This window comes from Saprolegnia diclina (genome assembly GCF_000281045.1).
Source record: "Saprolegnia diclina VS20 unplaced genomic scaffold supercont1.1, whole genome shotgun sequence".
NCBI classification, from domain to species: Eukaryota; Oomycota; class Saprolegniomycetes; order Saprolegniales; family Saprolegniaceae; genus Saprolegnia; species Saprolegnia diclina.
In genome coordinates, this window is record NW_008246068.1 from 1,401,276 (window position 1) to 1,425,332 (window position 24,057).

Consider the following 24,057-nt stretch of genomic DNA (forward strand, 5'->3'; position numbering starts at 1 on the left):
CAAAGGTGGTACGTCCGTCATGACCGGTTGCATCCTGCGTCACCATGCGTCATACAACCACCACAGCATCATCAAGCAATTGGGCATCACATATTACGAGTCTTCTCCTTAGCGCCGCCGTTCTTGGTACGGCGTCTTCATTGGCGTCTTGAAGGGCGTCATGGGCGTCGGCTCGGCGAGGCCGGCGTAGTGCTTGGGGTTGATCGTGACACTCTTGGTCGTGTTGTTGGTCTTGTAGATACCGACGAGACGGTCCGCGAGCTCAAACATGTTGTTGCGCAGACTGATGATGATGAACTGCGCGTTCTTGGTGCGCTGCTTGATGTAGTTGCCGACGATCGACACGTTCTTGAAGTCGAGGGCTGCGTCAATCTCGTCCATGACGTACAATGGCGTCGGCTTGTAGTGGTGCAGCGCAAACACGAGCGCGAGCGATGCGAGCGTCTTTTCGCCGCCCGAGAGATTCGAAATGTTCTTCCAGCTCTTCTTCGAAGGCCGGACGCTGAAGACGACACCCTCTGAGAACGGGTCGAGTGAGTCGACGAGCTCGAGCTCCGCGTCGCCGCCGAGCGTGATCATCTGGTACATCTCCTTGAGCTTGAGCGTGATCGCGCGGAAGCCGTCCATAAAGTCTTCGAGGCGCTTGCGCCGCAGCTCTTCGTACTCGCGGCGCTTGGCGTCGCGCGTGTCTGTCGCCGCGTGCAGCTCGTTGCTGCGTGCGATGTACTCTTTCTCCTTCTTCTTGTACTGCGCAATCGCGCCCATGTTGACGTTGGCCTTGAGCTCGTCGCGCTGCTGGATCAAGAATGCAAGCTCGTACTTGATCTCTTCCTTGGAGAAGCGAGAGAGCGCCGCCGCGTCGTAGACAGGCAAACCGTTGTGGCTTGCACCGTCGTCATCGGTCGCGTTCGGAGTTTCGTCGTCGGCCGGCGGACCACAAATGAGCACAATGTCTTCTTCGTCTTTTTGAAATCTCGCGCGCAGTGACGTGAGCTGGACCGACCACGTCGCGACCTTCTTCTCGTTCTCTGACATGACCACGAGGCACTCGTCGTAGCTGTTGAGCAAGTCGACTTCGCGCGACGCCATCTCGTCCACCGTCTTCTTGAGCGTATTAAACTCTTGGAGCTTGTCGTTCATGACGCTCGTGTGCTCTTCCATGAGCTGGCGCGCCGCCTCGTGGCGGTCCGAGACCGCCGCCGCCGAGTCTTCAATCTCCTTGGCTTCCGCGCGGAGCGCCTCGAGCCGCGCTTTCGTGGCGTCGATGTCGGCAGCGAGCTTGGCTTGGGTCGCCACCGACCGCTCCAGGTTCTTCTTGCCCGTCTTGAGGTCCACGCGGCGCTTGGTCAGCTCTTTCGTCTTGGCGTCGATCTCCTTGCGCGTCGCCTCGACCTTCTTGTGCTGCTTCTTGAGTTTCTCGCCGCCGAGGTTCAGAATTGCACTCTTCATCTGCTTGACTTCGGCCTCCATCGCGTCGACTTCATCCTTGTGGCTGTCGTACTCAGCCTCTTTTGCCGCGACCTCCTTCTCCAGCGCCTTGATGCGCTTCGTCTCTTCCGGCGAGAGGTGCACGAGCTTCTCGAGCTCTTTGATGCGCGCCGCCATCGTCGCCTTGCGCTGCTTGGACGCATCAATCTCCATCGAAAGCTTGGGCAGCGTGTGCGTGTGCGACTTGATCGTAGCCTCGAGCGACCGCAGCTCGCCCTCCAAGCTTGACCGGTTGCTGCGAATACTGTAGAGTGTGGCTTTGAAACTCTCGGCCTCGCGCTGCAGCGCCTGCATCTCTTCCGGGGACACGGCCGGCGCTGCGAGCTGGCTCGACATGCCGCCGCGGCGCACGTTTCTGCCACCACCCGACATGGCGCCCGACGTCTCAATGAGCCCGCCCTGCAGCGTCACGACGCGGTAGCGCGGGCCACTGTAGGCAACCTGCTTCGCTTCCTCCAACGTGGGCGCCACGAGTGTGTCCTTGATCGCAAAGTAAAACGCCACGCGGTGCGCCTCGTCGTTGACGCGGATAAGATCAAAGAGCCGCGGGTACGGCGTGTTGGGCGGCGGCCCGTGGGCTCGGGCCCGGAAGTTCTGGATCTTCTCGAGAATAATACACGTGACGCGTCCGAGGTTGTGCTTGCGGAGGTACTGGACGACCTTCTGCGCCCCAGCGGTGGTGTGCACGACCACGTTGTCGAGGCCGCCGCACGCAGTCGAAATCGCCACGTCGTACTGCGCGTCGATCGCGCCGAGGTCGCCGAGACGCCCCACAAGACCAGCGTCGGCCAAAGGGCCACCCGACCGTGCTGCATCCATGAGTTTCGTCATCATTTGGTTGCGCGAGGTTTGGTTCTGCGCCGTCTGGGCCGCCTCGTCGGCCCGGGCGCGGGCGTTCTGGTACTGGGCGTTCGCCGAACGTTCTTGGGTCTCGGCTTCGCGGAGGTCGGCCCGCGCATCTGTGACGCGGGTTGTCATCTCGACGAGCTCCGTCTCCATGGTCTGCACTTGGTTTGCGAGCTCGATGTTCTTCTTGTCGGCGTCCTTGATGGCCGCCTTGTTCTTGGTAATGTCTTCTTGGGCCTTCTCCATGTTTTGGCGGATGAGCGAGATCTCCGTCTTGCGCGTGTCGATCGTCGACTGGATCTTGAGCAAATTTTGCTGGTACGGGGCGAGCGCGTTCTGCTTCTCTTCGAGGCCCACACGCATGCGCGCGGCCTCGCCCTTGTGGCTCTCGAGGATCTCGTCCAAGACCGCCTCTTCCTTCTCGAGCGCCGCCTCGCCCGCCGAGATCGCGACTTCGACGTCCGGAATCGCGGCTTCGTGCTCGGCCATGGTCTCCACGAGCGCATCGTGCTTCTCGACCTCCTTGGTGTGGGCGGCCGCGAGCTCCTTCGCCTGCTTCTTGGAGAACTTGAGGTCCTCGCGCACCTTGACATCGCGCTTTTCAAACTCGGCAAACTCGGCTTCGACCGTGTCAAGGTCGTTCTTGACCTTCTGGAAGGCGTCGTCGACGACCTTGTACTCCTTCGAGACGACGTCGAGCTTGGCGCGGTGCGTGGCCATGCGCTCCGACTCCTTCTCGAGCTTCTCCTTGAGCTTGTCGCGCTTGAGCGTGCACTCTTCGAGGTTGGCAGTTGACTCGCGCAGGTAGAGCTGGTATAAAATATTTGACTTGAGGTACACATCGCGCTCCTTCTCGAGGTACTCTTGGGCTTCCGTCTTGGCATCTTCGAGGTTCTCCTTCTCCTTCTCGACGACGCGGACGCGGTTGAGCTTCTCAAGGCGCGCTTCGTTGAGCGCGTCAACCTCCTTCATGACGTCTTCCGTCTTGGCAACGTATTGGTTGGAGCCGATAATGTCTTCGAGGTACTCGAGAAGGCCTTCGTCGTGCTGGTTCTCGGCTTTGCTCTTCATCATTGCGATTTGCTCGACCTCGCCCTGGAGAATCAAGAATCGGTTGTTGTCGAGGTCGATACCACGCTCGCGGAGAAGCGACGTGACTTCGGTAAAGTTGGAGAGCTGCCCGTCAATGTAGTACTTAGACTGGTTCTGGCTGTTGGCCGTGCGTGACACGACGAGCTGCGAGTTGGGCACGACGGTATAGTCATCGTCGCCGTCGCCCGTGTCGATAATGTCCTGGAAGAAGACCGAGACGCGCGCTTCCTTGAGGTTCTGGAAGAGACTGCTCTTGTGGATGAGCTCCGAGACCTTGGAGAGACGCAGCTTCTTCGCGCGCTTCCCAAAGACAAAGAGGAGCGCGTCGATCACGTTGCTCTTTCCGCTGCCGTTGGGCCCGACGACCGAGCTAAAGCACTTGTGGAACGGGCCGATCTCGCGCACGCCAGCGTACGACTTGAAGTTTTCGACCTCAAGCTTTGTGATCATGAGCCGCGGCCCCGCGGGCACGGCCACCTTGCTTTTCGACGGTGTAAAGTAGCTCGGCGTCTCGGGCACCATGGACGGCCGCGCCGTCTTCTTGGCCGGCGTCTGCATCGGGGTCGTGAGGCCCTGGCTCGCCGCGTCGCTCGGAGCGATCGCGGGCTCGGGGCGCGCCGGCGACGCAGGCGCCATAGGAGCGTCTACCTCCGTGCTCGAAGCATCTTCGTCGACCTCGTCCATCGTGCTGATGTCTTCCATGTCCACGTCGGCCATCGTACTGCGCTTGCCGCTGCGGTTCTTGGCCGTTTGAATTCCCCCGCTGGAGGATTCAAATTCGAGCCCTCGTTACAGACACTTGGAGACCTTTTTACAAGAACACATAGAAAACCTGTCAAATGAAATCGCCACATGGTATGCGTTTTGGGAGGTCAATGGGCACGAACCACTCAATTGCAGGATATTATTTTTGAGTCTGATGTCGGGCCTTGGCATAAAATCCATTTGTTGTTTGTATCCAAGAGGTCGAATATTAAAAAACGCGCCATTAAAAAGACGTGATTTTGAGCTATTTTATTCCGCGCCAGCCCATTATCTTATTGAGATGAGCCGCTTCGTGAGCTTTGAGAAGGACGCGACGTCCAAGGCCGCGGCCGCGGTCCGCGCGCAGGTCGCCGCCGATGGCATGGACGAGAAGCTCGTCGGCCTCCTCGAGGCCTACCTGGACGAGCAGATCGCTGGCAACGTCGTCGACGAGGAAGCCAACCTCATGCTCCTCAAGCTCTACACCATCTACCCGGTCAAGCCCGAGCAGCACCAGACGCGTGTCGCCCAGGTGCTCGCCAAGGGCCTCATGGCGTTGCCGTCCAAGTACTTCCTTGGCGCCACGTACATGGTCTCGGAGGCGCTGCGCAAGGTCCGTTCCGCACCGCGACCATGGTCGCTAACGCGCATTAGGACGCCACCATTGCCGACTTGCTCAAGGCCGGCGACGTTTTGCAGTCGTGCTTGTTCACGGTGCGCCTCGCTTCCTGTCCTGTTGGCCAACATCGTCTCATGTGTCGCCTGCAGGATTTCTGGCAGCTCAACTTGCCGTTCGCCAAGAAGATTCCTGGCTTCGAGCAGGCCGTGCGCGCGTTCATTTTGTCGACGATTGCCAAGAGCCACGAAGTGGTCGCCAAGGCGTTTGTGCAGGCCCAGTTGAACTTGTCAGAAAAGGAAGTCGCTGCGCTCGTCGCGGGTACGTCGTCGTCGTTGTCTGCCCTTCCTCATCCGCTTCTTCTAGAGCTCGGCTGGACGACCGAGGATGCGTCGTATGTCGTGACGCCCAACTCGGAGAACACGATGCGCCCCAAGAAGTTCAAGGAGGACATTGAGTTTGCCGACATTCTGGACACGATCCAGGTGCTTTCCCGCTAAATTAGATATACGTAAGCAGTCTCGACAACACGAGTGCCACGTCATATTGCACTTCGTCTCCCTTGCCCATGTCGCTGCTGAGTGCATCCCACGTATGAGACGCCCTGCCGCGCCAAAACTACCGCGGCAACATCTTCCTGCCGCCCATGCGATCCAGTTACGACAGAGCGCCTCCGTGGACGATGGTGCTCCGATGTTTACCGTGCAAGGCCTGCGGCCGCCGTTTCTGATGCCCGTGCAAAATCTCGCGAAGGGCGAGTTGGGGTTGCGGGCACACACCGGTCGCACCCGAGGACTTGGCGACGTCAGGCATCACCCTCTTTGCACGCCAAGTGCCCAAATACAGCTATTAGCAAGAAGCGAGACGGTGGATTCTTCTTTATACATATGTACACCAATGCAAGAGCCACCTAATGCGTCTTGGGCGGCAACCTCGGATGCGTGCTCACCGACGTCTTGCTCAATGACGGCGCGACCGTGCTCTTGGTCGAGTGCTTGAGCCACTTGTGCCAAAACCGGTGGTTGGTCTCGGAGCTGGTCGCGCCAGAATGCTGCTTGGCCGCCTTGAGCTTGGCGGCCTTGAGTTGCTTGGCACGCGTATGGTTGTACTTCATGATCGAGAACTTGAAGACGGACGCATACTCGTCTTTCGAGAGCGTTTGCACATGCTTCCCAACCGCGTGGTAGTAAATCGAGAGGAGGCCCATGAAGAGGAGGAGCGCGATGGCCGCGACGCCGTCGTCGCCCTGGAAGCCGCCGACGATCGAGAGCGCCATCAAGCCGTACACAAACGCGGCAAAGTACGCGCCGAGAATGCCATATGGACTTTTGTAGCCGTCCGGCGGAGTCTTGTACGTGGTGCGGAGCTTGACAAAGCCGATAAGCTGCGCGACATAGCAAAACGTGGCCGACAAGATGAAGATGTTTTGCGTCGACGCTTGGAAGGACGGGCTCAAGTGCCCCAGCGTGCAGAGGAGGTACCCAAACATGGACGACGCAACCATCGGCCAGAGCGTCGAAGCTCGATTTTTGAGTTTGAGACAGGCCGGGAGTAAATTCGAGTTGGCAAGCGCCATTGTGAGCTGCGCGTACGGGAGGAAGAAGCCGGCAGCCATGCCCATTTGCGCCGGCAAGATGAGCCACTGGCCGACCGTCTCGGACGCGCCGAGGCCAAGCGCGAAGCCGTAGTTGAGCGGAAACTCGGCGCTAATGAGCTCGTTCATGCCCGGAGGGAGCGACGGGACGATAAAGATAAGTGCAATGTTGGAGATGAAGAGCGTCCACGTAGCCGCGACCATACCTCGTGGCATCGCGCGCTTGGGGTTCGCGACCATGCTCGTGACGAGCGTGAGGCACTCGACGCCGGCATACGCCCACGACGTGTACGGCATCCACGCAAAGAACGCCGAACTCAGAGTGCCCGAGGCCCAGATCGCACTCGACGAGGTCGCGTTATTACTGCCGTCGGTGCTATTGTCGTAGAGCGCACCGTAGACGCGCAGGTTGGCGCGCCCGAGGTTCGGGAGCACAAAGAGCACGCTCGGCAAGAGGCACGAGAGCGCAAAGACGACCATGAAGCGCCACATGTACTTGCCGCGGAGGTGCAAAATCCCGATAAAAACAACGTAAAAGACGAACCATAAGACCGGTTTGTAGCTATTGGGCAGGTCCCATGCCGTTGTGAGAAAGTCGGCAACGTAGCTTACCGAGACGGCCGCCGACGCAATGTACGCCAAGAGCTCAAGAAATCCGACGATGAAGCCTGCGTAAAAGCCGAGCGTGATGCGCGTGAGCCCATACGAGCCGCCAGAGAAGGCGAGTTTGCCGGAGATCTCGGCTGCTGACGAAATGTAAATGACGTACGCGACGCCCGTCATCACCTGGGAGATCGCGAACGGCACAAACCCAGTCTCGAATGCTGCGTTCCAGCCGTAGAGCTGGCCGCCCATGACGCAGACAACACCGAGCGCCCAGATATGGATCGTACCCGCGCGGTCTTCTTCGTGAATGACGCCTTCGACGTTCTCTTCGACGCGGCAGCCGGATGGGTGGCCACTCTCGGATGGCGGCTTGCCCTCGGACGGCGGCTTGGTCTTGGGCTTTGCCTTGGCCGTCACATGGATCACGTTGGGCGCATTCGCACGCGTCGCCGGGAGGATGTTGCTAACCTTCGGGAACATATCCTTCGGCTCTTGGTACTGAAGATGACCCGAGATTGGGAATAGCGCCACCGAGAATAGGTGCATAACGCCGCTCAAAATGGCGCGCCTTTTTCATGACGAAACGACAAGCATCGATTGTGACAGGATGCGTATCTATGCGTTTACAGAGGTTTTCACAGGAAAGGGCAATATGAGCATGCTCTGCAGCTTCGTGGACGTGCAGGGCGACCTCTACTACTGCCCGCTCGCCGAGTTTAGCTCGGCGTATGCGACACCCCGCCTCGAGGGCGCGCTTGTCGTCGCCGAGCCCATCTCGGGCGCGACGCCACTGCGCAACGCTAGGGCCGTCGCTGGCAAGATCGTGCTCATGCAGCGGGGCACGTGTGACTTTGTGACCAAGACGCTGCACGCCCAGAACGCGGGTGCCATTGGCCTCATTGTAGCCAACACAGACGAGGAGAACCCGCAGCTGGCCTTTGTCATGGACGCCGGCCTCCAGCGTGCGGCCCTCCGGTCGCGCATTCCGGCGGTCATGGCACCCTTCGAGACGGCGCAGTACCTCTTGGATCTGCTTGGCGATTCGGACGCAATGAGCCTGCGTATTGCCATCGTGCTATTAAGCGCCGCCGAGGCCTCGACGGTCCTTGACGCACAGGCATCCGAAAAGCGGCGGCAGCTCGCCGAGGCTGAAGCGCTCCTCAAGCAGCAAGACCGCGAGCGCCAGCAGCGTGAGGCCACGCTATTACTGCGCAGTCGGCTCGCCAAAGAAGCGAGTATGACCAAGTTTGTGTCGCCCGAGCCATCGACAATGCCGGCACTGCTGTGCGAGGCGGTGCCCCTGCCATCCGCGGTCGCAGTGGCGGTCGGGACGCCGCACCTCGACACGAAATGCATTTCGCCACGCGCAGCACCGCGCTTTGACACCAAACCCGACGCGATGACGGCAGCGTCGTCCCTCGGGCTCCTCGTCCTCGACATGCAGTACTACTGCGCCATGCCACACGTGGGCAAGTTTGCCAACCAGGAGAGTTTAAACGCGTATTACTTTGACCGGCTGCGAAAGGTCGTCGTGCCCAACGTCCAGCGCCTTCTCGGAGCCTTCCGGGATCGCAACTACGACATCCTCTACGGCACGATCGAGAGCGCCACCAAAACCGGCCGCGATAGAAGCAAGGCGCACAAGATCGCGGGCATTCACGTGCCCCGGGGCAGCTTCGAGGCCAAGGTGCTCGACGACGTTGCGCCGCTCGAAGCCGACGTGGTCGTGCCCCGCACGGCGGTCAGGTAAATCGACGTCCTCGGACTGTGTGCTATACGCAGTGATAGCATTTTTGGCGCGACCAACGTCGACTACCTCTTGCGGAACCTCGGCGTCCAGTGCGTCGTTGTCACGGGCGTCTCGACGCTCGGGAGCCTCGAAGCTGCGGTGCGCGGCGCCATGGACCGCGGGTATAGCACCATCGTCCTCGAAGACGCGATCGCGTTCGAGACAAGCGACGAACACGACGCCATCATGCGCGCGATGGACCGCATGGGCGCTGGCTACATGGCGTCGACGTCCGAGTTCGTTGACAGCTTGTAATTACATAGCAGTTGCAACGGTTTGCGTAACGGTAGTGGGATTGCGACCGCAGGATGATGCGCGAGGAGGCGACCGCGAGGCCCAGCGTCGGCTTTGGGTTCCTCTGGAAGTTTCCGAGCGAAGGCTCCAACAGCGCCGACGCCGACGCGTCCTTCCCACACCGATGCGATAGCTGCGGCGACGCCTGGGTCACATCGCTGGACGATCTCAAGCGCCACGCCGCGACGTGTCGTGGCGCCCGCCGTCCGCGCCGCCTCGAGCTAGGCGCGCCTCGTCCATACTGGTGCGAGATTGCTGCCACAAGCCTCGAGGTATTAGCGGTCATTTCGTGCTACTGCGGATGCTGACAAACAAGCTAGTGGCGCGAGGCCGCGCACGCGCTGCAGGACGAGCACAACCAAGTGCCGTTTACGACGGTCGTGCGGGTCGCGCCGCTCGACGACGACTGCTTCCAGGTCGTCACGCTGCAGAGCTGCATCACGTTTCGCGCAGAGTCGCAAGACGAGCGCAACGCGTGGCTGAGCGCGCTCGGCGAAGCCATCTTCTGCCTCGGCGCGCCGCCGGGTGCCGAGGCGACAGAAGCCGTTGGCGCCTGCCTCGTACATCTTTGGACACACTTCGTTTTGCTCAATCATTCTTGCGTAGCGAAGGGGCGGCGACGTCGACGAGCTGGAAGCGATCTTGCAGTCGCACCCGGCCGCCATCACCAACACCGACACCGACGGCAACTCGATGCTGCTGGGTGCGTCCAGACGCTCGTTGCTCTGGGATGATGATGATTCGTGACTCAACTAGTCGCCTGCAAGCTGGGTGCTCCCATCGAGGTGTTCCGCCTCCTGCTGCACTATGGTGCCGACGCTTACGCAGTCAACGCCAAGTGCGTTCTCACAGCCGATGAGCGAGGTCTCATAAAGGCGTAGGGGGGAGGCGCCGATGTTACTGCTGAGTGCGGCGGGCGAGACGGCCATCGTGCGGCTCTTCCTTCTCGACTTTGACGTCGACGTGCACACGCGGTATGGCGGTGGCGTCTCGGCGGTGCTGGCGGCGGCGGCCATGGGTGAAACCAAGGTACTTTTATCCGACGCCTGCCGGATGCCTCGCACACGGTGTAGATGCTGCAATTGCTCTTCGAGCTCGGCGCTAACCTCTTGGACGTGGATGACCGAGGGTACTCGACGCTTCACTGCGCCAGCACGTACTGCTACGGCCTCGACACAGTCTCGTATCTCTGTGGTGTGGCGCCGAGCCTCATCGACTGGCCTGCCAGTGACGGAAGCACGGGGCTTCTCCTCGCGGTGCAGCACGGGTAGGCCATTGAAACCAACATTACTACGTTGATCGAAATGGCAGGCTCCTGGAAATTGCCAAGGTGCTCTTGGACCACCAGGCCAACCCGCGTATCGCCGACATGCAAGGGGTCACAGCCGACGCTTTAGCCCGCGCTGCCGGTCATTGGGACCTCCTCGCCCTCATGACCCCGCCGCCGGGTATCCTGGCTCATGTATCGATGCAATGTGACTCAGTACTGGGTAGAGAACCCGTGGATCGAGTGCCAAACGGACGAAGGCGACGTTTTCTACTACAACTCGGTGACGGGCGAGTCGAGCTGGTACCTTCCAGGCCCACCTATCGTGGACGAAGACGAAATAGCAGTCAAGTCGACGCCAGTGTGCCTCCTGCCGCTCGTGTCGCCTCTCAACGCACTCGACGACCCAGACGCGGCGGCAAAGGAGCTCGTCCGACGCAAGAAGGAGCGTCAGCAGCGTCGACGGCGAAAGCAGGCATCTTAAAAAGCGAAATTACGAGTTGTCTCGACCCCATATCCACCGACGTGTAGAGGAAAGCTAGAGATAGCACGTCTACGTCTCGTCCACGCTCTCTCGTCGACGGCGGCTACACAGCATTTCGTTAGAAGCTCCCTCTTGCCGTCTCGTACCTCGCGGTTGGTGGCCGAGACTTGGTGCTCTTCTTCGCCTTTTCCTTGGCGGCTTTTGCCTACAGCGACAAGGTAAGCAGGTGCAAACCCGACGTGCGGCACCTCGGCAATCACCGCGTCCGTCTCAGCGTCGCTTAGCGTCGGGCCTGCGGGTGCCTTCTTTTCAGGCTCGGGTGCCTCGGACTCGAAGACGATCTCAGACTCGTCCTCGTTGGAGGCGATGCGGTCGAGCCAGAAACCCATCATACCGCTCTCGTAGTCGCGCGTCCGGCGCTCGGGCATCTCGAGCTCGAGCAAAATGACGTTGTCGCTCTTCCAGCGCGGGTTGCCGCGATCCATTTGGCGGTTGCGGCGCGCGCACTCGGTCTCAGCGCGGCGGGCGCCCCGGCGGGCGATCGGTCGCTTGGGCCGGAGGCTCGTCGGTCGCGTCTCCAAATGCTCGAGCTTCCACTCGTCGAGCTCCTTGTCCCACTTGGAGCGCTGCTCGATCGCATACGCATCGTCGAGCGGCACAAAGTGGTTGAGCAGAAAGTGCTTGATCTTGAGCTGGCGCGTGAGCTCGCGGATCGTCTCGAGCATGTCTTCCTTCTCGGCTTGAAACTCAGTGCGCAGATCCTCGATCTCGGTCGACGCCGCCTTGTGCTTGGCCCAGAGCTTCTTGAGCTTCTTGGTCTTGACATCGACCTCTTCTTGCAGCGACGAAAACTGCTCTTCCAATAGCAAGTTGGAGTCCTCCCGCTCGGCCAGCTCCCGCGCGAGCTGCATCTCTTGTCGCTTTTGCTCGTCGATCTTTTGCTGCGCGTCGCGGAGCTCGAGCTCTTGGCGCGCGGCCTTGTCGAGGACTTGGCCGCCCATGATGACTTTCTCTTCGTACTCGGCCAGCTGCGAAAGCATCTCGGTCTTTTTCTTCTCGAGGCGCTCCTTTGCCTGGGCTTTCTCGTGGAGTTGCGCTGCGAGCTTCTCACGCTCCTCTTCCGTCTTGGACTGCGACGCCAATAGCGCCTTCATCTCCATTTGCGCTCGCTTCTTGAGCTCGTTCTTTTCGCGGAGCGCGTCCTCCTGGAGCTTCTTGAGCTCGTCTTCGCTGACGCCTTCGCGGCGCACAATGGTCTTTTCGACAATCTACGCCGAGATGTGAGCTCTCCTGTCAACCTATTCTTGATTACCTTTTCAACGATTTGGGGGGCTTGGGACGCGGCGGAGACCTTGACTTCCTTGCCATCGACCATCGTCGTCACGAGACCCTTCTCCTGCGCGGCGAGCGCCTCGCGGAGCTCCTTGATCTTCTCTTGGAACTCGCGGATCTTGGCGTCTTTCGGGTCTTCGTTGATTTTGGGCTTGTTTTTGATGTTTTTCGCGCGGTTGGCGTACCGAAGGGTCGAGAGCGTCTCGTTGTAGTTGTAGTCGGCGGGACCGCAGTTGGCGATCATGACCGTCTTGGCGTTCCCGCCGAGCGAGTCTTGCAGTAAGCGCGTGAGCTTCGAGTCGCGGTATGGAATGTGCTGCGACTTGCCGTCGACGAGCGCTGAAATGACGTTGCCAAGCGCCGAGAGCGACAGGTTGATCTTGGTCGCTTCCTTCATACGGTCGCCGGTCGCGCCCGTCTTGGCCTGCCGCTCGCTACCCGCCAAGTCGACGAGGTTGAGCTTCCCGACGCAAATGTGGTCTTTCCCGTCAACGCCCGTGCTCGCAGTCTCGACCGTGATGATAAACATCGAGTGCGACCGCGACGACGTCTGGTTCATGAGCGTCGCGCCCACCGATCGGTTCTTCTTGCCTACACCTCGGCATGAGATCGGATGCTTGGCAATATGGAGGTCGTACCGTGCTGCATGACGGCGTCGATCTCGGCGACGCCAGTGACTTGGCGCGCGATCAAGTCTTTGACGTACACGCCCGTGTCCATGTTCTCCTTGAGCTCGAGGTGGTTTTGCGGGTCGGGCGCCAAGAGGTCCCGGATCTCTTCGTTGTAGATCTCGAGGTACGAGGCGCAGACCATGAATTGGCTCTTCGCAATCGACCCAATCTTGTCGAAAATGTGCTTGAACGAATTCGGGATGATGCCACGGAGCTCGGGCGGGTCGTTGTAGCCTTCCATGGTATGGGACTTGCCGGCGCCGGTCTGGCCGTAGGCAAAGATGGTGCCGTTGAAGCCATCGACCGCGCTCTCCACAATGTCGCGCGCCGCCAAGTTGTACACGTCGATCTGCTCCGAGTCGGGGCCAAAGGACGCGTCGAAGGTAAATTTCTTGGGCGGCTCGCGGTCGTCGGCCTCGGGGTTGTTGAGCGAAATCTCGCCTTCCGCAGGCTTGGAGAAGACAATGTACGTGCGCCCGTCCTGCTTTTCCTTGGTGCTCAGCGGCCGAATGCGCACGACGACCTTGACGCTCTCGCTGCGGTTGGCCATCAGAGTTCTTATTATTGCAGAGTGTGCCCCTTCAAGATAATGGATATCCGGATACGGGGACATGTCGGATCGTTGCCGACATCCACCGCCCTAGCGTCGAAGGGATGGCCGGGGACGCGTGCGAAGCTTGATCCCTTGGGCGCTGCTATGGAATGGTTCCATGGGATGGTCCAAGCGGGTAAGGATGAAGCTGCGGTCGATGCACCCAGCGGGCCACGACCATAGTCAGCAATAATCTGGTGATGCGTATTTGATTGGCTGATAAAGATGTCGACTGCCGATAGCGATTGGCCGGCGCGAGAATAATTCTCGGAACGCATGAAGGTCGGGTTCACGCTCAAGGGCAAGAAGAAGCCGGCGGTGGCCGCGCCGGCCGCCGGAGGCTTCCGCGTCGAGAAGGAGGCGACGGCGCCGACGAGCAAGGACCTCGTCCTCGGCTTTGGCACGTCCGGGAAGGCGCTGCTCAAGGACCCGGTGGCGGCGAAGGCCAAGCTCGTGATCCCACTCATCGAGCAAAACTGGACCGAGAAGGGGGCGACAGAGGCCGACTCGGCTGCCGCCGAGGCGCTCCTCGCTGACATTCGCTCGACAACGATGAGCGAAAGTGCCGAGGACTCGACCATGGTCATTCCTGTCGCGAAGAAGCCGGCGGCCGGCGACGATGCTCCAATCCTCTACCGCAACAAGCTCCCGGGCCTCGAGAACCTCACAAACGAGAACGACAAGTTCAAGCATGACATCTCCATGCGCCCCGACGACATGGATATTTACAGCGATGCGTACGAGGCGGTGCCCATCGAAGAGTTTGGCGCAGCCCTCCTTCGAGGCATGGGCTGGTCGGGCAAGGACCGCGTGCAGCCCACGGGCTCGAAAGTGCAGATGCGCCACCAACGCCTTGGTCTTGGTGCTACACCAAAGCCGCCGATGCCCGGCGACTCGAAGAAGAAGAAGCGCAACATGGCTCTCGACACCAAGCCGATTCGCCTCGTGGAAAAGCCGCGGGAAGGCGCGTCCACAGCTGGTAGCGACGCTCCTCCGAGCGCCCGTGCATCGTCCAAGGCGAACGATCGGTCTCGTAGCTCGCGCGACCGCAGCCGCAGCCGCGAGCGCGCTCCGCGGATTGACAGCCGAGACCACGGCAAGCAGCAGAGCCGCGATGCATCGAGGAAGCGCAGTCGCAGCCGGGACCGAAAGCGCAGTCGGAGTCGAGACCGAAGACATCGTTAGTACTACGTGTTGCGGACAAGTTTGTCTAGAGGTCGCCTACACGTCGTCTTGGTTGCTGGGCGACCGCATGTGCAGCGGGATGAGCGACGTGTCGATCTTGATCTGAAGGGGCGGCACGGCCGAGCACACAGTGTGGAGTCTACGTCATAACAGACATTATTGTCCATCCGCCTGCACCTTATACTTTTTAAATATCGAATGACACGAGTCACGGAACTGCACCATGAGCTGGACGTTGTCGTCGAGGTCGCCCGTCGCCAAGTTGGCGCGCATCGTGTTGATGACGCTGACATTGGTCTGCATCATCAGCGCGCGTCAGCTCTGCCAGCTGCGCAATCATCTACCTGCAGGCTCTGCTTGATCTGCTCTTCGCACGAGACGTCGTGCGCATCCTAACAGGCGTGGTTGAGACCTTGGCATGGACGAGGCGCGTACGGCGTGCTCCATCTTCGGTCGCTTGGACGGCGGCTCGGCCATCTTCTCATGCGACGCTTGCATTGAGCGCACCTTGACAGCAACGTCGCGGATGCACTTGCCTGGGATCGTGGCCGCGATCTTGATGTAGCGCGTGACGTTGTCGTACTCGGCGGCCGGGTACTGCGTCAGTCCCTTGTGCAGCAGGTGTAGCTCCTGAGCCGACCACGTCGCATGCGCGCTTGAGTACACGTACGCCTTGGGGCTTGGCTCGCGCCCGAAGAACGGCGCCGTCATGTGCATCTCCCGCGCGTACCCGGGCCCGCTCATGCTTCGGAAAATGGCTTTTCGAAACAAGGTGACCCTTGGGTATCCGGATCGCGACGCCAAGCGTTGATTGGCCGAAACGCGTTTTTCGACCGACCAGTCGCGTTGGCTTCGAAAATCCCGGCCGTCTCTTTGCGCACGACATTGAAGCGGGCGTCGACGACCGACGAGGCTGTTGGCGCAACCGACTTTTGCTGGTCGTGGTGCGCACGTGCATGGACGCTGGTGCAGACGTCGTCGGGCGCTAAATTTCCGGCTTCAACTTTTGTCCTTGGGATGCTTCGAACTTCGGTTACTCCTGGGCACACGCACGCAGGCGCGACCATGGCGGCGCGTCCGATGAGGTCGTGCCGCGAGGAGCCCCGCATGGCGGTCCTGGTCAAAGCCGTTGGCGGTCGAGTGGGCCAAGGCAGTAGCAAGCGTGCACGGATATCTCGACAAGTCCATCTGCGTGACGTTGCGCGACCAGCTCACGCGCACCAGCTGGCAGACGTAATGCAAGGTGCACTTCGCTACCGCTTGGCGTGTCTTGCAGCTTGCATCGCGGGCTCAGATTGGCAGCCTACTCGTTGAAACCCCAGCAGTGGGTCGTACACAAGGCCATGTCCCGCAACACTGACGCGCGCCCGTCCTTCGATACGCGGCCATCGGGGCGCGGCTCAGTCGCGTTTGCCCGTGAGGACCGCGCCGCGCGCTTCGAGGTCGACGTGCCCGGCGACGCCGCCGACAACGACGACGAGGCGTGCCTCACCGGCACGACGACGGTCGCCGAGAGCGACCTCGGGCACTCGTTCAGCCGGTCGACAAGCGGCGGAGTGCGGGGCAGCGACGTGACCATCGAGCGCTACGACCGCACGTCCAACGTGGTCGTGGCGACCGCCGGCGCCGACCACTGGGAGAGTCTCAACCACCAGTTCTCGGTGCGGCAAACGCTCTTTGACCAGCCGCCCGTGCTTGAGAACGACGACGACGCGCGACCACTCATGCAGATCACGACGGTCGCCGACCTGCACCGCGACGAAGCGCCGCACGAGTACAAGGGCCGGCTGCGGCGGTGGCCCGGTGCGCTCTTGCTCCTCGTCATCGTACTTGTCGCGACCGTGCTCATCGTCGTCGGCGGGCACGACTCGTACACAAAGTCCGCGGCGCTCAAGGTCGCGGCGCAGAAGCGCATGGCGGGGAAGCGCTGGATCGGGGACGGCAGCTACGAGATGGACGAAGACGGGCTCATCAACAACCCGATGACGTACGACCAAAAGCGTACGCTAACGACATGTCTGTATCGCAAACCGACTATGCAACTAGGCTGCAAGCTGCCCAACTATGTGAGCAAGAACGGCCGCATCGTCGCTGTCGCGCCCAACGGGACCGAAGTCGTCGTCGGGATCAAGGGCACCAACTGGTTTGGCATGGAGACGTACGTCGACCCATTTTGCAGTCTACAGAGATGACGACAAGTAGGATGGACGCGATTCCGTTTGGCTTGTGGCAAAACGACAAGAACGGCACGACCGTGGTACGCACCGTGTGGTCATATTGTCCTCGTCACCCACGCATTTGCTAGTATGACGTGGCTGCGTTCCTGGACAAGCACAAGTTCAACAGCGTGCGGATACCCGTGTGCGTGCAGCACATTTTGAAAAACACGCCGCCGAAAGCGGGCTTGGTCAACAAGATGACCAACCGCGCGCTGGACCTGACGTCCTACATGTCGGCGCTGCAGACGCTCATCCAGGCGCTCGCCTACCGCCAGATCACCGTCATGCTCAGCATGCACGCGCTCCTCCCGCAGCCACTCAACTCGGGCGGCCTCTGGTACAACGCCGACATTTCCGAAAACGATTTCCTCGACTCGATCGACCTCCTCGCCGCCGGGCTTTGCTCGGACGCGTATTGGAACGTGCTGGGCATCGACCTCAAGAACGAGCCGCACAAGGCGACGTGGGGCACGGGCACCGCGACCGACTGGGTCCTTGGCGCGCGCAAAATTGGCAACCGCATGCTCGCCGGCTGCCCCAACTGGCTCGCGTTCGTCGAAGGCGTGTACGCCGAGAAGCACTCGGTGGCGGTCGACGACGGCACCAACATCACGTACGCCGACTGGTGGGGCTCGGGCTTGCACAAGGCGAAGGAGTCGCCGGTCGTGCTCATGGCCGCAAATAAGCTCGTGTGGGCACCCCACTACTACAACGTACGTGTCTTGGCCTCTATCGCAGTGCTCTGACGGTGACGATGTAGCCGGGCGTCTACCCGATGGCGTACTTTTATAAAGATCCCGTCACGTTCGACGAGCTTGACGACGCGACGCTGGCGAGGAACGTCCGTGCTGTCATGCAGGACAGCTTTGGGCACCTCGTGCCAGAGAATGCCGCGGTCGTGCTCGGCGAGTTTGCCGGCTTGTACGCGACGGACCTGCACCCGCTCAAGACGACGCAGCGCGCGACGGACGCCACGATCGACGTCATGGTCCAAGACCGGTATGCCGGGGGGTACATGTGGTCGCTCAACCCCGAGTCTGCGTACCAGTACAACCCTGGCAACACGCTCGGCACGTTCCACGAAGGCCTCGTGGCGCTCGATTGGCTCACGCCCAACACTGGCTTCCTCCAGGGCATGGAGAGCATGAACCGGATCGCCAACTTGCGAAAGTTCCCGTGCTTTACTTAAACATCGAAAATGCCTATACTTTTTGGCTATTTCGAAAAACAATATCGACACACAAAAGAGTATATTATCGAAGGCTAGTTGCGCGCCTTGTGCTGCAGACGAAAGTACCGCTTCGTGCTCAGCCAAAGACCGTCGTTCGAGTACATGACGACGCCAAAGACCACGACGCCAAAGAGCATGAAGAGCACGGGGCCCGTCATTGTCGGCACGTGGTCGAGCGAGATCGTGGCTTCGATTCCGTGATCCGGCGCCTTTTCACGGCGTGTCGGCGCTACCGTCACCGAGCGCTCACCCGCCTCGTTGTTCGAGAGGACTTCGACCGGCGGCGACTCGGTCGTCGTCGTCGGCGCGTGCGTCTTCTTGGGGCGGAGGTGCCACCCGGGCAGAAGCGCTTCGATTTCAGCGGGGTTGGCGTACGGCACCCAGTGGAGCTGCTTGCACGAGTGCTCGTCGCTCTTGCCTTCTTCAAACGTAATGCCCGAAAAGTTGAGAAACGCCTTGAACGGGCGCACGGTCCCAAAGGCATACTTGTCCCATTCCTCCGTGTCGACGAGGCCCTTGAACGGCTGCCCGACCATGAGCTTGAAGCGGTTGACGCCCATCTTCTCTTCCTTGGCCTTGCGCGCTTGGTCGACTTGGACGTGCTCAAACCTATTGCAATCGAATCAGACAACGAGCAGACGTGATACCTCTACCGTGCAGGAACGCTCGTGTAGTTGTGGTAGACGACGGTGCCGCCCGTGCTGGGCGAGTACATGTCGTAGCCGTACGTCCAGAGGTGCGATGCGCGGAGGAACTCTTCGCCGTCAAACATCCACAGCGTGTGCGAGTCGATGAGCACGCGCTTCTCGGCGTGGCACTTGCCAAACGAGAGGCCCGCGCCCCAGAGCGCCTGCATCTGCGGCATCTCGGGGCGCTGCATCATGCTCGCGCCGACGTTGCGAACGCAGCCGTTGCCGCCGCGCATGGTCGTGCAGAGGTGCGGGAGCTGGTCCGGCGGGTTGTTGGTGCCATCGGACAGCACGTAGCCGTCGTGCACGTGGTGGAGGTACGTCGAGAGGATCGCCATTTCGTTCCCGACCGACTTCCACTCGTCGATGAGGCTCGGGTCCCACCCGTTCGTAAAGACAGAGTGCGCGTCCAGCTGAAGGCAAAACTCCTGGTCGCCGATCAGCTTTTGCTGGTGATGGCGCGCGTACGTCGGGCCGCGCGAGTCGTCGGCGAGGCGCTCGTCAATCTTGATCTGCGCCTTGTACTTGCACTCTTCTTCAGGCCATTCGGTGTTGGCCATCTTGCAATACTCGTCCAAGCAGCGGAGATCGCCGGGGTTGACCTGATCCACGACGCCAAAGTATAGGCGGTCGGGGTGCACGGCGCGCTTATAGCCCGTGAAGAGTGTGTAGCCGCACCGGTGCCCGTCGCGGAACGTCGAGAGCCCGACAAAGATGTCGGGCGTCGCTGACACGCGCGGCGGCGGCGGGCGGAGCGCCGCGTGTGCCGAGTCGAGCGGGATGTTTTGCGTCTCGGGCGCCATGTCCGGGTCGTAGTGCTTCTTGTCGTCGCCTTCTGGCCACGAGAAGGCAATGCTCTGCGGGCGCTTGGCGAGCGCCAGCGCGGCCGCCGAGAGCAGCAGCAGCGACACCGACTTCATTTTCGGGTGTGTTGTGGGAATGAATATTGCCCTCTGCCGAGTGCAATGGGCTGACAGGCCATTGGTCGAAACCGGATTATTTGCACCAATCACGTGCTGCCGTGAAAGGCCAGACGCTGGATCTTCCATCGAAGTCGTTCGATCCGGCAATGCGAGTCTGTAGCGCTGCTGACAGCTGTAGACACGGGCGCAGCCTTGGTACGTGGCGCCTTGGCCAGCAGGTAGCCGCGCCCTAGAGCACTAGAGCCCTGGAGCCATGCGGTGCTGCAAGCGCCTTGCGTCACAACCAAACGAGCGATCAAGAGGTAGAATGCAAACGGACATGGCATTACTTGGTCATCATGTTCTTGCGAAGACGACGCTTGTGCTTGCGGTTGGCGTGCGCTGCAAACGCAATCACGGCGCCGAGCATCGCGACGACTGCAATCATGACGTGGAGCTGGTACGGGACGCGCACGATCAGCTGCTTGGCCGACGCCAAGGCATGGGGCGGTCGGACGTCGTGATCGCGTTGCACGGCAGCAGGCGGTGGCGATGGCTCGAGTGCTACTGTACCTGGTTCGGCCACCAAGGACGCTCGTTCTTCAATGGCATTGAGCTCCGAGAGGACTAGAACCGGTTCCACGTCGTCTTGCATGGCTTGCACACTCGCCGCTGGTGCCAAGGTCCAGCCGCGTCCGACGAGGGCTTCGACATCGCGCGCGTCCGTATACGGCTGCCAGTGCAGCTGCTTGCACGAGTGCACATCGTTTTTGGTTTCTAGGTTGATGCCTGCAAACGCCAAGTACGCTTGCAGAGTTCGCGCAGAGCCAAACCCGTAGCGGTCGAGGTCCGCCGCACTCACGGGGCCGTCCACGGGGAGACCCAAAACGAGATTGTACCGGTTGCGCCCCATCGCCGTCTCACGCTCGCGGAGGGCGGCGTCCACGGGCAGCGCAAAGAACCGGTTGGGCACGCTGCTGTAGTTGTGGTAGATGACGCTGATGCTCGGCGAGTACAAGTCGTAGCCGTGCGTCCAGAGGTGCGACGCGCGGAGGAATTCTTCGCCGTCAAAGAGCCACGGCGTGTGTGGGTCCACGAGCACGCGTCGCTCGGCATGGCACTTGCTGAACGAGAGGCCGGCGCCAAAGAGAGCCGTCATCTGCGGTCGTTGCGGGTGGTGGAGCATGCTCGCGCCTACGTTGCGCACGCAGCCGCTGCCACCGCGCGTCGTCGTGCACAAATGCGGGAGCTGACTCGGCGGCCAGTTCTTCCCGTCGCCCCCCACGTAGCTGTGGAGGTCGTGGAGGTACGTGGTGAGAACGGCCATTTCGTTGTCCGCACGTTCCCACTCGCTCAGAAACGCAGCGTCCCAGTCGTTTGTAAAGACGCTGTGGCCGTCCAACTGCAGGCAAAAGTCGTCGTCGTCGTGGATGAGCTGCTGCTGCAAGTGGCGCGCGTACGTGGGACCGCGAGACGCCTCAGCCGGTCGGCTCTCGACCGTGATGTGGTCCTTGTACATGCACGCGTGGCTTGGCCACTGATCCCTTGCGAGCTTGCAATAAGCGTCGATGCACGTGACGTCGTCGGTCGCGACCTGATCGATCACGCCAAACCGGAGGAGCTCGGGGCAACTCGCACGTAAAAAGCCCGTAAAGATCGTATACCCACAGCGATCACCGTCTCGAAAGACCGAGAGTCCCACAAAGAGGTGCGGCGATGGCGGCACATACGGCGGGGGCGGGCGCAGGTGCTGCAACGAGGCGTCCAACGGCGTGTGTTGCTGCGCCGGCGCGAGCTCGATGAGCCCAAGTTCCGGGTGTTGGAGTACTGAGAGGTACGACTGGCTTTGTGCAGCAGCGAGAGCAAAGAGGACGGCTGTCGCCACGCGCGTCACGGCCATGGTCACTTGTGCTGTGCTCACTGCTGCCTTTCCAAGATCGAACGAATGTGGTTTTCGAACGATGCCGGATAAAGTGCTATTTATAGAAATTCGAACCGACTAAGCTCACGCGATTTTGGCGTCGAGGCTGGTGTCCGTGTAGAGGTACGAGCCAAAGGAGGACGGGCGGATCGCCGTGTTGGTCTCGAGCACCGAGAGCGCCGAGATGCGCGGGAAGGCGCGCGGCGACTCGTCGCAGTACGTGCTGTCGTCGCCGTTGGAGCTCTCGTCGTGGCTCACTAGCGTCGACTCGTCAAAGCGCCGAAGCGAGTCCATGATCGCATCGTGCAAGGACCGATGCGACTCGAAGGCTTCGGCGGTGAAAATGAGTTTGGGCTCGTACTCGTCGTCGGGGGTCTTTTGCGGCTCTACACAAACCAGTTAGCTTCCGCGACGCGCCAAGGTCATCGTACGATCAGGGCAAAAGCACGCCTGGCAAATGCGCAGCTTGACGGGCTTGTCGTTGATGGGCATCTTCCAGTTGCGACCACACGTCGAGCAAATGATCTATCCCTAAAGAATGAGAACCCCATCGGACGGTGGAAGGAAGGACCTTGCCGCACTGCCGGCAGTGCTTCTTGGAGACGAACCAACCAAACTTGCGGCGGCAAATGCTACAGGCTGTGACCGTGTCTTTGTTTTGAAAATGCCGGACGTCCAGAAAGTTTGTCACATCCAGGCGTGCCGAGAAGCGTTGCAACGAGAGAAATTCCTCGAGATTGAGCAGCTACAGAGAGTCAGACGACGTCGCGAACCGCTGCATACCCGGGCAACTTGATTCTTCGAGATGGTCGAGACGACGCTGCGAGGGAGTTTGCCGTGGCCTTGCGAAATCATGACGTGACAGTACTCGAGAACACCCGGCGTATTGGTCTCGAGGAAGACGTGCCCCGACTAATGCAAGACCGTTTTGAATCTCTACAGTTAGAGGTGTCGTACGCGGAGGAGGGTACCGCGGACGAGCCCGTGCGACGCTCGCAGCGACGGGCAGGCGGGCAGGTCCACCGAGTGCAGTGCACGCACCCAGCCGCGACGGAGCCGCTTGGTAGTCGGGTCCAGCACCTCGATCGTGTCGTGGGACTACAAATGCGCGCACATGAGATGCAAAAATGGCGTGGAAAATACGAACCTCGATGACGCAAAAGTCGCGGTTGAGGATGCCGGTGGGGCACTCGACGGCCATCCACGCGACGCCGAGGTAGTGCATCGCCGGGCGTCCGGGCGTCGGCTGCTTGAGCGTGTAGAGGCAGTGGCGGTCGAGGATCGTTTGGCCCATAATGAGCGCGTACGTCGCGAGCTTGAGCTTTGAGTCGAGGTAGAAGAAGTGCGCGATCTCAGCCAGCGTGGCCTGGATGACGGTGCGTCCGCAGACAGCGGGCAGGGTATAGTCGATGGCGTCGTGGCCCTTGTGGATCTAGTCACGGTTGCATGAGGAGCCGTAGTTGTGGAGACGACGTACGCGCGCGATGCGATTGGTCTTCTTGTTGCTGACGACGGACGCGACGCGGGCCTTTTGCAAATGCAGCGCGTTCTGCACCGTGTCGTTGCACGCTGCGTGGCCAAAGTTGACAATCGCATCGCGCTGCTTGGGCGTCAGCGCCGGGCACGCAAAGTAGTCGGCGGGCAGCGGCAGCGCCATCGCGCAAGTCAGATTTAGAAAAGCACCAGCGTTGCGTAATGCCGCCACCAGGTGGCGCGACCATACGAATTGCCAATCAATAATTTTTGATGAGAATGAGTTGGCGACCCTTTTCAAACCGCAAATGACGTGATAATCACAACCATTTTTGGCGTTTTCCGACCAATCGATTCGTGTGCTTAAGTGGAATCGCGCAAGGTGTTTCGCGTTTCGTGCGCGATGAACGTGATCACCACCAAGATACTTCTAGCTCCCGCGACGCACGAAGGCTGTGCGACGGAAGACTCTGCGGTACAGCACGGAGGCAGCCCGGTAGCCAACGCCACGTCCATGTAATACCAGGTACTGTAATCGCAGAAACCTCTGGCTGCCATCGACTTTACCCCATGCGGTGTAATGGTGCTTGAGCTTGGCATGCTTCGAGCCGACTGCAGCGTTCTTTCTCAGTCCCACGCAATATTCCCAAAGACAGAAATCGGCGTTGATGGAATCGTTCCAGACATGCCAGCCCGCTTCGCCTCGTGCGCTCTGCCACGTGGCACGATGTGCATTAAGCACCAACCTGCACAGCGCCAAGTGGAGTAGAAGTCAGGAGGAACAACCCCGAGTTCCCACGCGTTCCGCGTTGGCCTCGAGCCCTGCACGTGGCAATACATAATTATCATTTTCGTCTCAAATGCACTTGCTTCATCTCAAGTGGCGTGAAAATGAGACATATCGGATAGATAATGTGCAAGTTGAGACACTTTAGGATTATACATTGGACGGTTTCGCCCAGATTGCACTTTTCAACATTCGACCGATGACGTACCAGCTTGTGGTCGCCAATAAGAACTAC

General features: G+C 60.4%; 12 protein-coding genes across 12 annotated transcripts; 5 read left to right on the forward strand and 7 right to left on the reverse strand.

The window, feature by feature from the left end:
* Positions 1-68: 68 nt before the first annotated feature.
* Positions 69-4,209, reverse strand: SDRG_00455 (hypothetical protein). The gene has a single exon (XM_008605933.1). The coding sequence runs from the start codon at positions 4,141-4,143 to the stop codon at positions 109-111; it is 4,035 nt and encodes a 1,344-aa protein (XP_008604155.1). The 5' UTR covers positions 4,144-4,209; the 3' UTR covers positions 69-108.
* Positions 4,210-4,393: 184 nt separating this feature from the next.
* On the forward strand, positions 4,394-5,337 carry SDRG_00456 (hypothetical protein). Its single transcript, XM_008605934.1, has 4 exons — positions 4,394-4,783; positions 4,825-4,884; positions 4,939-5,107; positions 5,153-5,337. The coding sequence occupies exons 1-4, from the start codon at positions 4,472-4,474 to the stop codon at positions 5,284-5,286; spliced, it is 675 nt and encodes a 224-aa protein (XP_008604156.1). The 5' UTR covers positions 4,394-4,471; the 3' UTR covers positions 5,287-5,337.
* Positions 5,338-5,637: 300 nt separating this feature from the next.
* On the reverse strand, positions 5,638-7,538 carry SDRG_00457 (hypothetical protein). Its single transcript, XM_008605935.1, has one exon. It carries the CDS (start codon positions 7,530-7,532, stop codon positions 5,697-5,699), a length of 1,836 nt encoding a protein of 611 aa, XP_008604157.1. The 5' UTR covers positions 7,533-7,538; the 3' UTR covers positions 5,638-5,696.
* A 106-nt stretch (positions 7,539-7,644) lies between these two features.
* SDRG_00458 (hypothetical protein) lies at positions 7,645-9,030 on the forward strand (the record flags this gene model as incomplete). Its single annotated transcript, XM_008605936.1, has 2 exons — positions 7,645-8,732; positions 8,775-9,030. 2 exons carry the CDS (start codon positions 7,645-7,647, stop codon positions 9,028-9,030), a joined length of 1,344 nt encoding a protein of 447 aa, XP_008604158.1.
* A 53-nt stretch (positions 9,031-9,083) lies between these two features.
* On the forward strand, positions 9,084-10,820 carry SDRG_00459 (hypothetical protein; the record flags this gene model as incomplete). The annotated part of the gene is made up of 8 exons (XM_008605937.1): positions 9,084-9,341; positions 9,390-9,629; positions 9,676-9,772; positions 9,826-9,907; positions 9,951-10,098; positions 10,143-10,336; positions 10,381-10,517; positions 10,564-10,820. 8 exons carry the CDS (start codon positions 9,084-9,086, stop codon positions 10,818-10,820), a joined length of 1,413 nt encoding a protein of 470 aa, XP_008604159.1.
* A 69-nt stretch (positions 10,821-10,889) lies between these two features.
* Positions 10,890-13,373, reverse strand: SDRG_00460 (hypothetical protein; the record flags this gene model as incomplete). Its single annotated transcript, XM_008605938.1, has 5 exons — positions 10,890-10,923; positions 10,967-11,025; positions 11,069-12,088; positions 12,133-12,743; positions 12,791-13,373. The coding sequence occupies 5 exons, from the start codon at positions 13,371-13,373 to the stop codon at positions 10,890-10,892; spliced, it is 2,307 nt and encodes a 768-aa protein (XP_008604160.1).
* A 318-nt stretch (positions 13,374-13,691) lies between these two features.
* SDRG_00461 (hypothetical protein) lies at positions 13,692-14,600 on the forward strand (the record flags this gene model as incomplete). Its single annotated transcript, XM_008605939.1, has 1 exon — positions 13,692-14,600. The coding sequence occupies one exon, from the start codon at positions 13,692-13,694 to the stop codon at positions 14,598-14,600; it is 909 nt and encodes a 302-aa protein (XP_008604161.1).
* A 36-nt stretch (positions 14,601-14,636) lies between these two features.
* On the reverse strand, positions 14,637-15,344 carry SDRG_00462 (hypothetical protein; the record flags this gene model as incomplete). The annotated part of the gene is made up of 4 exons (XM_008605940.1): positions 14,637-14,739; positions 14,785-14,897; positions 14,945-14,992; positions 15,036-15,344. The coding sequence occupies 4 exons, from the start codon at positions 15,342-15,344 to the stop codon at positions 14,637-14,639; spliced, it is 573 nt and encodes a 190-aa protein (XP_008604162.1).
* A 409-nt stretch (positions 15,345-15,753) lies between these two features.
* Positions 15,754-18,083, forward strand: SDRG_00463 (hypothetical protein). The gene is made up of 5 exons (XM_008605941.1): positions 15,754-16,601; positions 16,647-16,758; positions 16,803-16,857; positions 16,906-17,532; positions 17,580-18,083. Exons 1-5 carry the CDS (start codon positions 15,944-15,946, stop codon positions 18,006-18,008), a joined length of 1,881 nt encoding a protein of 626 aa, XP_008604163.1. The 5' UTR covers positions 15,754-15,943; the 3' UTR covers positions 18,009-18,083.
* SDRG_00464 (hypothetical protein) lies at positions 18,051-19,685 on the reverse strand. Its single transcript, XM_008605942.1, has 2 exons — positions 18,704-19,685; positions 18,051-18,659 (listed from the first exon to the last, which is right to left on the reverse strand). Exons 1-2 carry the CDS (start codon positions 19,657-19,659, stop codon positions 18,083-18,085), a joined length of 1,533 nt encoding a protein of 510 aa, XP_008604164.1. The 5' UTR covers positions 19,660-19,685; the 3' UTR covers positions 18,051-18,082.
* Positions 19,686-19,965: 280 nt separating this feature from the next.
* On the reverse strand, positions 19,966-21,584 carry SDRG_00465 (hypothetical protein). The gene has a single exon (XM_008605943.1). The coding sequence runs from the start codon at positions 21,539-21,541 to the stop codon at positions 19,988-19,990; it is 1,554 nt and encodes a 517-aa protein (XP_008604165.1). The 5' UTR covers positions 21,542-21,584; the 3' UTR covers positions 19,966-19,987.
* Positions 21,585-21,646: 62 nt separating this feature from the next.
* On the reverse strand, positions 21,647-23,219 carry SDRG_00466 (hypothetical protein; the record flags this gene model as incomplete). The annotated part of the gene is made up of 7 exons (XM_008605944.1): positions 21,647-21,948; positions 21,994-22,087; positions 22,134-22,307; positions 22,346-22,474; positions 22,520-22,660; positions 22,710-22,994; positions 23,040-23,219. 7 exons carry the CDS (start codon positions 23,217-23,219, stop codon positions 21,647-21,649), a joined length of 1,305 nt encoding a protein of 434 aa, XP_008604166.1.
* Positions 23,220-24,057: the final 838 nt, after the last annotated feature.